Source organism: Anas platyrhynchos, chromosome 1 (genome assembly GCF_047663525.1).
Source record: "Anas platyrhynchos isolate ZD024472 breed Pekin duck chromosome 1, IASCAAS_PekinDuck_T2T, whole genome shotgun sequence".
NCBI classification, from domain to species: Eukaryota; Metazoa; Chordata; class Aves; order Anseriformes; family Anatidae; genus Anas; species Anas platyrhynchos.
In genome coordinates this window covers 92,341,068-92,354,843 of record NC_092587.1, presented here as the reverse complement: position 1 = coordinate 92,354,843, position 13,776 = coordinate 92,341,068, and the positions used below count along the sequence as shown (strand labels likewise).

General features: G+C 43.0%; 1 protein-coding gene across 1 annotated transcript in view; it reads left to right on the top strand.

The window, feature by feature from the left end:
* The window catches only part of LOC101802274 (myosin-7), a 49,309-nt gene that overhangs the window by 30,504 nt on the left and 5,029 nt on the right, over positions 1 to 13,776 (top strand). Inside the window, exons 29-38 of the mRNA XM_027449464.3 lie at positions 667 to 1,056; positions 2,497 to 2,623; positions 3,766 to 3,884; positions 4,358 to 4,554; positions 5,192 to 5,541; positions 6,282 to 6,406; positions 8,658 to 8,773; positions 10,754 to 10,946; positions 11,603 to 11,806; positions 12,817 to 12,942. Coding sequence (XP_027305265.2) covers positions 667 to 1,056; positions 2,497 to 2,623; positions 3,766 to 3,884; positions 4,358 to 4,554; positions 5,192 to 5,541; positions 6,282 to 6,406; positions 8,658 to 8,773; positions 10,754 to 10,946; positions 11,603 to 11,806; positions 12,817 to 12,942 — 1,947 coding nt within the window. The remainder of the gene's footprint in view (positions 1 to 666; positions 1,057 to 2,496; positions 2,624 to 3,765; positions 3,885 to 4,357; positions 4,555 to 5,191; positions 5,542 to 6,281; positions 6,407 to 8,657; positions 8,774 to 10,753; positions 10,947 to 11,602; positions 11,807 to 12,816; positions 12,943 to 13,776) is intronic.

Sequence of the window (13,776 nt, the reverse complement as noted above, 5' to 3'; positions counted from 1 at the left end):
TGAAATTTAGGATAAGGGCTCAAATGCTCAAAAAATCTTCAACAGAAATTAGAAGGCCAAAGGCGACCAGCACAGTCCAAATTAAATGTCTTGACCCAAAATATCAGCTCTGATGTTTTATAAATAAAGAACATTCAGGTAATTTGAATGTGAAGCATATTTTCATCAAAACAACTGTTTTTTTGATAAAGATTACCCCCCAATGAGTACTCATTATACATGCAGTTTGACACACTGCTATATTCAAAATCCTCACTCTTACAGTGGAAGTAAAGAGAACTCTTACACTCCCCTTCAACTGCAATTAGTTACTATTCCTCACTCCTACTATAAAAAAAAAAACTCACACTGCTGTACTTGACCTAACTGTAAAGTACATGACAGAATACAAGGTCAGTGTACTTCAGTGTCTTGAACTAAAGCTTGTATAGCAAACTGTAGAGCTTGTAGAGCAATCTACTATGAGAAAGATGTAACTCATCATCCTTACTCTAGCTCAAGATCCAATTTATTGGCACAACTTGGGAAGTCCTTAACTGCTCTGCTTGCATCTCTGTTGTGAAGTGTGGGCTGTCAGAAGGCTTAAGTATTTGCAAGGTGCCTCAAGTTTCCCTGGTAGGAATCATCATGGAGGGTAACCCAAAGGCACTCCTGTCTTTTTGATAGGCTCGTATAGAAGAACTGGAAGAGGAATTGGAAGCAGAGAGAGCTGCTCGAGCCAAGGTGGAAAAGCAGAGATCAGATTTGGCCCGAGAACTGGAGGAATTAAGTGAGCGACTTGAGGAGGCTGGGGGAGCCACTGCTGCCCAGCTGGAGATGAACAAGAAACGTGAGGCTGAGTTCCTGAAGCTGCGTCGGGACCTTGAGGAGGCCACGCTGCACTATGAAGCCACGGCTGCCACCCTGAGGAAGAAGCATGCAGACAGCGTGGCTGAGATGGGGGAGCAACTGGACAACCTCCAGCGGGTCAAGCAGAAACTGGAAAAGGAGAAAAGTGAGCTGAAGATGGAGGTGGATGATCTGTCATCCAACATGGAGCAGATGGTGAAGGGAAAAGTAAGCATCTTGAGGCTTTTCAAACCTACAGTGGTCATGTGTAGCCAAGGCTGGTCTGAAGGTTTCCTAGGACTGGGGTGTTTCACAAGGTGGTTTCCTGCGATATGGTGGTGCATGTGCGCATAGTATCACACTTTCCTCAGCTGGTGGTATAACCCTCCTTACCTTAGAGATGAGACAGTGATTGAGAGGGCCTGTCTAATACATAGTGCATCCCCCATCCCAGACGTATCGGTTAATCATATATTTCAGAGCACAAAACTGTGTCACTTTAATTGTGCTCCACCAGGCTGATGATAACTGATGTGATGCCATCCAAGGTTAGATTCCCATCCCAAGCACAGTGCCCCCAGATCCTGTTCCTGGCTCGCTGTTTTGAGTCATGTTAACAAGGAGCATAAAACAAAAGCTTTGTGACAGTCCTATATTTTTACCTTCTATGGATGAGTTACCCATTTTGCTTCCTGAGCTTGGTAACTTTCATGGCACACTAGAGAGTCCTTTCTGTGCAACTGAAGAAAAGAGATTTCATTATTCTGAGTGTTAGGAGGCTGTCATCAGCCTCAATTTATGATAAATGGCAATTAAATAGAATCAGTAAAGCAGTTTTCATTGGAGGTGATATTCCCATCTAGCAATTATGATGAGGCTTATGACTGAACTTCGTAGGCATGTGATTGCTTTTGAAGGTCTTGCAAAGTCTTTTTACTCTGGTGCGTTATTTCAGAATGCAGTTAAGGGAAAATAAATGTGGTATGGTCTGGTGGGGAGACCCATGACTGGGGCTGCAGACACAGGGCTCCTATTCCCTGCTTTGCTGCTGTCCTCCAACATGCCAAAGCAGGTTTACCTCTTTCAGTTCCAATGTCCCTGTCTTCAAAACAGTGGCAAGACATTGATCTGTTTTATTGAAGAGCTTTCAGAGATACTTATGAGAAGTTCACTAAGAACAAGGGATGTCATTTGTCCCTCTGTAACCTTTGCTGTTCATGAACTGTATCTTGAAAAACATTAACTACACACGCATGATGATGAGTAGGATCATTTCTTCTTGGTCACTCATATCTGAGCCAAATCCCAAATTCTTTATTCAAGTTCTAGGCACTCAGTGTTCCTGGAAGATGCATTTCACTGTTGTTCTACTTGGTGAAAAACAGAAAAGTGGTATTTACCAGGTCAAATTTTTCCTTAAACCAGGATACCAACAGAATGTGATTTATGTGTTTTTTAAAGCTTATGAAGACCCAGCCTTAACCTCTGCCTTATCGCTCCTTGTATGCTGCTGCTGAAAGTGATATTTGGGTCTTTGTTATCTGACATTTCTCTGAAAGGGATTCATACACACACACACAGATTTGGAAGGCTACAGCTTCCAAATAGTTACTTGGAAGCTACAGCTTTGTGTGTCTTTTCTCCTGCTTCCTGCTTTCTCCTGCTTAGGCAAATGCAGAAAAACTTTGTCGCACTTATGAAGATCATCTGAATGAGACAAAAACTAAGCTGGATGAAATGACTCGCCTCATGAACGACCTCACTACTCAGAAGGCAAAGCTCCAGAGTGAGAATGGTATGTGTGACACATGAGTGTTCAGCCCAGATACTGGGATTCAGTATATCAGGCGGCTACATTAAAGAGGAGTATTGTGCAGTAGCACTTGTACTGGAACTGGTTGGATTAAGACTGCTGAATGGAGCTGTAGCTTTGTATCTTCCAATTTTCCTGCCTTCAGTATTTGCATAAGCTTGATAGAAGAGACCCTGCCTTGGACTGGCTTTTAAAACTAAGCTATAACCGTAGTTACCAACATGCTGTGCTACCACCTCATGAGCTGAAATGGACGTGTTGGCTAAATATCCAGTTTCATAAAAAATGACATGTGCATCTATGTGCACATGTGCACAATATCCAGTTTCATAAACAATGACATGTGCAAAGCTAGAGGGAAGATGAGGAAGTTGGTGTACTGTTGTTGTCTGTGTGGATACTGCCTTCCTCAGCATAACCTCAGGCATTGCAACCTAGAAGATACTTGGATCCACTCAGACATATCCTCCAAGTGTGCGCTATGTTTTTAACTAGAGAACCATTTAATCTCAGCATCCTCATCAGTTATCACTGTTCTGCTATGTTAACTTTCCATGTATTTTCAAAGACACATGTATTTCATTTTCTGTCAGTTATCTTGTTAGTTCTATGTACTCCTATAAGGCTTGAGTTTCCACCCTGTAATGGTGCCCTTCTCATGATAAATAGTTTTCCTTATGTATCCCTCTGTTCTGTATGCTGGCAGTTGTGAGGATATTAAGATACTTTGGAGCCAACTGAAAAGCAGTCTGTAGAAAAGCAAAATAGTGAAGAAAACATGTAAGCAAAACCAGCTACAATTGCATGTGAAAGTAAGAATCAATCTAGCCTGATCCATGAGATGAACTAACAATCATGAATCAAAGTAATGACACTACAAATAATAACTATTTAAAAAAAAAAAAAAAAAAAAAAAGAGAGAGAGAAGAAAGTGAAGTATCTTGAGAAGAAAGTGAAGTATCTTGGTGGTTACAAGATCGAAAGACACTTCACAAAAGGTTAGCCACAATCATTGTTAGTTCTTTTCCTCTGCAGAATTGGACAAGACAGACTTTGATTTTTGGCTCTGGCTAGGAGTGTGTCACTTCTTGTTCTTACCCTTTCTTGATCAAATTCTGTGACAGGTGAATTTGTAAGACAGCTTGAGGAGAAGGAGTCACTGATAAGTCAGCTGTCCCGGGGAAAAACATCATTTACCCAGCAGATTGAAGAACTTAGGAGACAGCTAGAAGAGGAAACCAAGGTAATGCTTTGATGTTGTCCCATTCATTGGGTTGGAAAGGGAAAAACTACTCATGTTTGTTTGTACCCTGGATAAAAGCTGAAATGACACATAGGAGTGAGAATACTTTCTGGTAATTTTAAGGATATAAGTTCCTGCCCCTGACACAAGTAAGTCAAAGGAGAAGAGTTTTGGAAAATATCTGGTGCCCATAACTGGTAAATGAAACTTATCCAATAGTATACCCAAAATCTTAAATCTTGCATCTTAAACATTTATCTGTTTCTCCAGAGGTATCCTCAGTTTTGATGGTTTGCCCAGCATGTCATCAGTAGGGATGACCTCAAGTATTTCTCGACTTGACTTGATCAGGACTGTCAAGGCCAGAGGCAAAAAAGAAACAGATTTCTGTCTCCATTTGAATTTCTAGAGTATGTTTATTTGGGTTTTTCAGTAGGTATCCATCCAATGCTTTGACCTTTCTATTTCTGCAGTCCAAAAATGCCCTGGCTCATGCCCTGCAAGCAGCCAGGCATGACTGTGATCTCTTGCGGGAGCAGTATGAGGAGGAGCAAGAAGCCAAGGCGGAGCTGCAGCGGGCTCTCTCTAAGGGAAATGCAGAAGTGGCACAGTGGAGAACAAAGTATGAGACTGATGCCATACAGAGAACTGAGGAGCTGGAAGATGCCAAGTAAGTGGGTACTATGGGTTTCGTCTGCCCCTCAGCTGGAAGGACTGTAGTATCTGCATCTGCATGTCTCCAATCTGCAGGATCTTCCCCCACTTCCAGTACATTTTCTCCATCTGGCATCTTTGTTGTATTTTTTTGGGGACCCTTCCTTTATTTCCAGGGCCTCTTCTCGCTGCTGTGACTACCAAACTCTATTTTCCCAGTCTAGTCTATGAACAAAAGCCCCAAGACATGAACCAACTCCTTTTCAGTCGTCATCTCTTTTAGTTATAGAATTCAGTATGTGAAACTTCGACTTAGACCAGGTTTTATCAAAATTTACAATCAGCACTTACTGGTTACAGCTAGCAAATAATGGCAGGCTTCTGTTTGAAAGGTCAAAAGTTCAATTTCAAACATTCACACACATATACACGCATGCACAAAATTATCTGCCACTTCTCAGCATTCACAATTTAGATGCTATTCTTTGCCTGTCATAGACCCTTCTCTCTGGAGGCTTGATTTCTATTTATTTTTCCTTCACACTTTCCTTTTGGAAACTGAATTATTGAGATGCTGATTTGGCATCAGTTTTTTTTCTGGATAGCATGGCAGTGGTTGCTCAGTCATTTTACTGTCTCTCCCCACCTGGCAGGAAGAAACTTGCTGCTCGCCTGCAAGAAGCTGAGGAAGCAATTGAGGCTGCCAATGCCAAGTGCTCTTCTCTGGAAAAGACAAAGCACAGGCTGCAGAATGAGCTGGAAGACATGATGATCGACCTGGAAAAGGCCAATTCAGCAGCTGCCTCCCTAGACAAGAAGCAGCGTGGGTTTGACAAGATCATCAATGACTGGAAGCAAAAGTACGAAGAGTCACAGGCTGAGCTGGAGGCTTCTCAGAAGGAGGCCCGTAGCCTCAGCACCGAGCTCTTCAAGCTGAAGAATGCCTATGAAGAGACACTGGACCACCTGGAGACACTGAAACGGGAAAACAAGAATCTCCAAGGTAGGTTTCATTCAGGCCCCATGCCTGGTGTGAGTGTCACAGCAGGGAGGACAGTTGTAGGGAAAGGCATTTCTCATCTCCTTGGGAATAGCTTTCAGGTGTGTTTAAAGATACTGACTGATGCTGGCAACAGGGGGTTTAAGTGTAGAAAATGGTGTGGCCGGAGGACTGATTAGGTCTGTGTAATCTAATGTTGCCTACAGTTTTGTTTAGAAAGATAATCCTCATTACAAAGGAGAAGAAATGCTCTTAAAAGTCTGTAGCTTTTTACTGACAGTACAGTCCACACTTGATAAACCAATGGAGAAATTCACATCACTGCAAGAAAATTTCTAGTTGTCCCCAGTGCTTTTCTCATCATTCCCATCAGTGTGAGGGGCAGGGGAAGTGAGCCCAACACTGGCAGAGGTGCCAGCCTCAGGAACAAGAAAGATAGCAAAGGTGCAACAGATGAAGCCTTGATAGATAGCTCCTAGAGCAGAGCACGATGTTGCTAGCCTGCCAATCACAGATAAAACTAAACCACTTCAAAAAGCATTTATGACAAAGTCTGTGCCTTCAAGTACATTGGGTAAAAACAGCTGCTGTAAAAGGAAGCTGAACCCAAGATGTCTGATGTACAGATGAGCCTTTGAAGTAGTAGTCTGAGGCACAGATGCTGTATTCTCACTCCCTGAGTTGCGTTATGTCTGGGACATGCAGACTGAAAATAAATGCCTCCGACCTTTTTCTTGTTTCAGAGGAGATTTCTGATCTGACCAACCAGATTAGTGAAGGAAACAAGAGCCTTCATGAAATAGAAAAAATCAAGAAACAGGTTGAACAAGAAAAGTCAGAAGTTCAGCTGGCTCTGGAAGAAGCAGAGGTAAGGAAAGAGCTCAAAGCAAGAGGAAAGGGTGCCTTTGTCATGAAACTCCTTCCTTTTTGATTCTGTCAGCAACACTGTGAATGTGTTGATAGCAAGTGCTGCACCCAGTTCCCCTGGGCTTTCCTAGCCATAGCTTTCAAAAGTGACTGGTGACTTTTGGAGATGTCACCTCTAAGATCATCAAATGGAGGCCATGTCAAAGGAGGTGTGTTGTAGGTTTTTGTGTGGTTGTTTTTCCTTTTCTTTCAGAAAGCTCAGATATCCTCTGCCCATGTTCTGACAATCTAGCATGGAATATTCCAGTCTTTCAGGAAATAGAAATTGCTGGGAACCATGGCTTTACAGTATTTTATCAGATACTTCTAGTGTCTAGATTTCAATCAGCAAATTCACCACTTCCCATCTTTGAGCATAAGAAAACAAACCTCCTGATAACTTGAAATACTCTAAGGTCTTAGTGTGTTAGATACTGCTGCTTGCAGAAACAAAAAACAAAAAACAACAAAAAACAAACAAACAAACAAACAAACAAACAAAAAAAAACAACAAAAAAAGTGGTACCAGGCTCAGATATGAGATGAAAACAGGCCATCTAGAAAATCTTTGTCTCCCACAGGAGTTTGATAGACACTTAACATCACTGTGTTCGTTTATACAGTGACAAGTATGCATGTACCAAGAGGGACACCCCATCCCTGTTTCCAGAAACAAACCAACAACATGGAACAGGCCGGCTGACAATCCTGGCGATTCACTTAGAAATGTGGGTTGTCAGGTTTTTTGGAAGTTTGGTGCGTGGCAGAGCTAGGAAGGGGTGTAGGTGTTGCTGGGTAGAAGTAACACAGCACAGGATTGTTAGTGAGGGCTGCATTTCATTTGAATTATTCTCTGCATAGCGTATGCTAAAGTAAACATCATACGGTGACAGGGATCTGTTAATACCTCAAATATTGTGCAACTTCTTTTGTCTGTTACAGGACGCTTTACAGTTTGCAGGGATTTCACAGCCAACCAAGCAGGTCTGGTGATAAGAGCAGAGGAAATAGCACATCTCGCTTCCACAGCTCTGAGATGTGAAGAGTGATTACACGCTCTGTCACTGAGCTTTTCTCACACCAAAGAATACATCCAGTTCTTGGGGGATCTCAGGGGCATACTTTACTTTCCTGAACCGTGTGGAATGGCTTCCTAAAGCTCAGGGAAATTATTGGCTAATGAAAGTAAAGTGATGATGTATCTCATTTTAATTCTGAAAGTAATGGCTTAATGCTGACTTCCTCCCTCCCTTGTGAGTTTGGGTTTCTGGCAGTCACCGCTGGTAATGTGGTACTTCTGTGTGCTGTTAACGTGGGGTGGTTCCTTGGCATGAAACCTGCATCTGAGTGACCTGCAGCTGCTGCACAGTGTCCACGGATTAGCAAGGATTTTGAACAGCTTTCCCATCAGAAACCCCATTCTGTTTTCACCATCTCTTAAGGGAAACACAGCTAAGCCAGTGCAATTTTACCCTTCTGAGAGCATTTCCAAAATACGTGGTGTTCCTTCTGCTTTCCTTCCCTGTTTGAGAGCAGCACTGAGTTGCAATGGCAAGACTTGGGAGTCTGAGGCCCTGTTAGATAACTGCAGGCTGCTCTCAGTGCAGTTTTTGACCTCCATACATGAGAGATGATGTAAGAACAAAGATGTCAGGATAAACCTGCCTTGTTCCATAGCTTCCTTCATGTTAACTGGAAAAAGGGGACAGAGTAGTTTTGTATTTTCATACAGAGCCGATGTCTGCTATTTCTTTCCTTAAAGTCATTTGGCATAACAAGACTGTATCCCCAGGAGGCTTTCAACACTCTGTGATTTGGAGAAGTCCTTATGAGCTGGAAGGAGTGTGGACCCCTTCAACTTTCCAACACCAGTCTGGCTTTAGCCTCTCCTTATTGCTTGCAAGCCCATGAATTTCCAGAGAGTGTCTGTATTGGGGTGCCAGGGGAATGCATTTGTTGGTATCAAAACCATACAGGCAAGGCATAATGTATCTTTTTGTGAGCCATGGACTATTTGACAATTTGTGCTCTGAGGAGCTTGCTGCTCAATTTTCCAGCTGCCAGCTTGCATTAGAAAGCAGATAAATGTGTTGTTTTGCTCATGTCCTTGCTTATAGAGAGGGGCAGGGAAGGAACTGTGCTACTGGGAACAGTGAGAAAAGCATGAAGGGATCATCTGTGCAATTGCAAGCTCTTGGTGCTTTCTGTTTCAGGGAGCTTTGGAGCATGAAGAAAGTAAGACCCTTCGTTTTCAGCTTGAACTTTCTCAGCTTAAGGCTGATTTTGAAAGGAAACTTACAGAAAAGGATGAAGAAATGGAAAATATGAGGTACCGTGTAGAGACAAATAATTTTTAAATTCTTATTTTTAAGGGGAAAATCTCAAAAGATCAGAAATATTCTCAAGACCCAAGCCAGTCAAACAAAACACAGGTAAACAAACCAGCAAAAGCTGATACTCACTATCAGGAACTAAGGCAGCTCTGGGTATTTGCCAAAGGGTAATCCTACTACCTTTCTTTACTTTACTAGTCCTACCTACTACCTCTACTTGCTTACATCATGGAGCCAAGCACGTCTAGCTAGTCTGCTGCCTCCTCCCCATCCCCTAGGATGAGTGCCTCCCAAGGGGGGAACCACAGGCAAAATCAGTGGTGCTCACACTGGTGTGTGCTAAAGGCAATCTTTACCTCTGCATTCAGTCAATTTATGCAGTCATGGCTACACTGATTGTGGGAGGATGTGAGGAGCTTGCAGTTACCTGTACATCATTTGGGTAACCCCTGAGACTTGCAGAGGTACGGGAAGTGTCAATATAGAAGGAAAGGAGTTTGCAGGTGAAAGGGATGAACAGGAAAAACGGAAAGCAATTAGATGGCAGAGGGATGATGTGTTTTGTCGCTCCCCTCCTCCCTGCAGCACAAACTCTAGTCTGCAGAGGTACACTGATCCTGGGTAAGATTTTTAGCAATGTGTGTGCAGTCCTTCAGGAAACTCTGGTCTTGAACCACTTCGTGCTGTAGTGTTATTAGTCCAAGAAGCACATCATTATTTGCTAGAAGGGTAAAGGCCAGGGAAAGGGGAGGCCAAAGGTCCACTTTGGCTAGAACAGATACAAGCATTAACATGTTAATTGCTTCAGAAAAACAAACAAGATTTTGGTGCTTTCAGAGGCTATTTTCTGATGTCCTGCAGATGTCTGGATTATGGAAATCCCAACAGGCTATTCTAATTAGTGTTTCTGCCTCAGCCTCATGCATGTTTTGCTTCTAGACTGCTTAGACTGCTCAGCAGGCAAGCTGTGGTGTCTCCTGGGAATGCAGGGCACAGTTCAGTGTCTTGCCTAAGCAATAACACCCTCAAGGTTTTCCTTGTTGACTTGGTGATTTCCCAGAAATCCTATGCAATCAGCAAAGCTCGGCTGGCAGTGAGAAGAAAATTCACTGTGTGAGTCATATTTGGTGTTTTGAGTTTCTTTCTGGTTTCAGGAAGGCAAAACCTGTTCTACTGGACTCAGAGCCTAGAATTGCAGGTGGTTTTTTTTTTTTGTTTTTGTTGTTTTCTAAGCCTCTCCGTTGAAATTGTTAGAGGAAAATAATGTACCTGTCTCTGTTTTGCTATCTCTTACATAGACAGACATAAATGGCCTTTCACATGGGGAGCAGCCTGTTAATTACAGTGGGTTCAATCTCTTCTAATTGTAGATGTCTGTAACACAGATTTCTGTTCTTGAAGTACTCCTGTCATAATTGAGCATAAGAAATGTACGTTTCAACATCTACTTCAAGATGTGATAAATTGGATCTTGCCAGTGTCATTTACTATATACAGGGTGCCTAGAATGATTGGCTTGAACATAGCTACCTACCATCAGTTTGATTAATTTCATTTATTAATGCCTTCATAAAAAGGCTGAGATGTAAAGCAACCAAGTAAATGATTTGGTAAATACCTTGGTAAGTGACAGCTAAGCTTGAAATGCTTCTTGCTAGGTTCAAAGCTGTACTTGCTTGAGCTCATGAGAGATTTAAGGGAAATCCTTGCTGTAATATTGCCAACGGAAATGAGGGAGATTAATACTACAGGTTATTGCAGATCAGGAGTTAGCTGAGGGTGTGAAACACAGCAGACAGGTAGATGGCAATGAGGCACTAGAAACACATGCTATGTATGTCATTCAGGAATGTACTGCTGATTCTAGCAATGAGACACCTGTTGAAGTACTGTTGCATGTAGTTCTGTGTTCCTTCCCAGAGATTAAAATGAGTCCATTCACTCTAAATGACCCTTCTACATTATTCCAAAACCAGGAGAAATCAGCAACGCGCCATAGATTCACTGCAGTCCACCCTTGATTCTGAAGCCCGGAGCAGAAATGAGGCCATTCGGCTGAAGAAGAAGATGGAAGGGGACCTCAATGAAATGGAAATCCAGCTCAGCCATGCCAACAGGCATGCTGCAGAAGCAACGAAGTCAACACGTGTCCTGCAAACACAAATAAAGGTACTGAGAGCTCTCAGTCCCAGGCTGGGTTTCATAGCACACAGCAAAACAGTGCTGGTGATTAAGAGAAGCTACTCTCAGGGACATGTGGGAAAAGCCCTTAGTGATCACTTCTGACACGAGAGAACACTGAACTGTGGATCTCTTCCAAGACTTCCATGCAAGTGGGATGAGATCCAGGTGTAAAACCCCTGCTGGCTACAGTTTCCCGTTGGGGCAGAAAGTTACAGCATGAGGTACTGAAAATCTGATTTTCATGTGGGCTTGCAAGGCCTTTAAAAGTGGAGAGCGCGTCAGTTAGCCAGAGTACAGATTGTGTGTGTATATTCAGCTTTCTAATGTGCTTCAGCGTAACTAATTTTTGTTGTTGTTGTTTAAAGAGCCTTGCTAAGAGACCTTTCAAGTCATAGCCTGCCTCATCTCTCTCCCATGCTATGAAGCTGGTTCTGCCTCGGGCAGAAGCACTAGTTCTGACAGATTGCAGATCAGGTTTTTCCCTCTTTGCATCACATACCACAAAAGCTATTCAGATTACGGTCTGGAGGAAGCCTTTCTCGAATAAAGAAGCACTGAGCTTCTAGAGGTGGCCCTCTCATGTAAGCGCAATGGCTCAAAATGCATTTGGACTGGTTAAAAACCTGTCTGCTTTGTTATAGGAACTTCAGGTGCAGCTGGATGACTCCGGGCATGTGAATGAAGATCTGAAGGAACAGCTGGCAGTCTCTGACAGGAGGAACAATCTTCTCCAGTCGGAGCTGGACGAGCTGAGGGCTTTGCTGGACCAGACTGAACGGGCAAGGAAGCTGGCAGAGCATGAGCTGCTGGAAGCCACCGAACGTGTGAACCTGCTGCATACTCAGGTTGGCTTTTTCTGGGTTAAACAGCCTTGCCTGTTAAGCACTGACGCTGTTTGTCCATTGCTGTCATAAGGCAGACACACTCCTTGCCCACCTTCAAGGTAGAAAATGGTAGAGGAAATAAGTCACTCTGCAGGAATGCCACCTCGTTACTGTCAGGTTAGCTGGAACTGATGACTCAACCAACTGCATTAAACAGTTCACAGAAAATATAAAGATGGGAGATAACAAGAATAAATTTTATTTCTTACTTTCTTTGGTGCTATAAAAACCCAGCTTCCTGATTTCATTAGGCTGTGGCTGGGATAGGGAGGCATTTCTTTGGAAAAGCAGCAGTGTCTGCACAAGGTGCTGTTATTATTTAGCAAAGCAAACTTCAATGCCTCATGAGCACTAGGTGCATTGTGCACGGCAGCAAAGCATGCTCTACCACATCAGGTCTTCGTTAAGAGAGCCCTTTGGACTTGGTCACAATGGGCACCGCAGATTTTACAGGGTTGTGGAGGCATATATCCTGAGTCCCCAGCACTTTTGCTGCAAAACCCAATCTTCTCTTCACCAAACAACCAACATTCAGAAGGAGATGAAAATGAGCTGCAGGCTGGCAATATTTTGTAATATTCAGCACGTGTGATACTTCAACAGTCTGACGTGGGACTTTTGTTTTAATCACCTTATTGACTAACTGATAACAGATCATTACTTTTCCAGGATGAACTGCTATATTCATTCTTCTGTTTCAGCCTCTTGCTTATTATTTTACCTGAATTGAAATCTGAACATTTACGTTATTGAAAGTATTTGTAATATTTCCTCAGTCTGAAGATAAGCTACATAGTAAAGGCCAACCCTTACCCCATACGTGGACCTCCCTCCCTAAATATTGCTCCGTGTAATCCAGGGGCTGCAAAAAACATTAAGCCTTCATGTGCTATGGTATTTAGAGAAGTTATGTCTCAATTAATCATTTTTCCTGCTTTTCCACTGTTTGTTTTCTGGAAAACATTATAAAGAACACCAGCCTAATCAATCAGAAGAAGAAGCTGGAAGGTGACATTTCCCAGATGCAGAATGAAGTGGAGGAATCAATCCAGGAGTGCCGAAATGCAGAGGAAAAAGCTAAGAAAGCAATCACAGATGTAAGTAGCCTCATTGCTTGCTCAGTTTGTTTCAGTACCACACTGTCTTAGGACAAGCCAGCATTTCCCCAGCACCTGTTACAAACCTGATATACCTGAAGTGCTCCACAGTTATCTGGAGGCAGCTGATGAAACTACAAAAGGAAACAGACTAGAGGTTAGGAGAAAGGAAATACTTCTGCTTGATCTTTTTTTATTCTTCCTTTCCCTGAGAACGCAGCTTCCACTGATCCCCAAAGTCTCAGGTCATGTCACCTTTGAATTGGGTGGATTAGATACCTGGATAGGCTAAACTACTTCAGACGGAACTAGCACTAACAGGTCTCCAGGTGTGCATAGAATCTGCTGTGAGGAGTACAATTCCCAAATCCAAAATGAGGCATCTGTTAGAAAAACATGAGGATGAAGTTCCCAAGAAGAGACAGTGAGCGCATTCTTCCTGTCAGGAAGATGACATTTTGGACTAGTATAGTTTCTTTCCCCACAGACCTGGAGAAACAAAGAGTTTGGCTGACATATCACATCATACCAGCAGACAGAGTAAAATCTAGAACTGGATGTTCCTGTGAGTTGTGTCTGGAGCGCCTGGATGAAGCTATTCTTGTACCGTGGTCTTCACTGCTTCTCAGCTGGCAGTTCTGTTACTGCCTGCCAGAGAGAAGACACCGACTGTCCTTGATTCAGCTCCAGCCTGGACTGCAGTGCTTGCTGTCTTCCGATGGATGTTCAGTGATGGATACAAGAATCTGCAAATGGCTCTAGGAGGCAGGGACACGTGTCAGATCAGACATGAGCTAATTGGCACCCTCGTTACCAGTCTTAGAGAACGGTCAG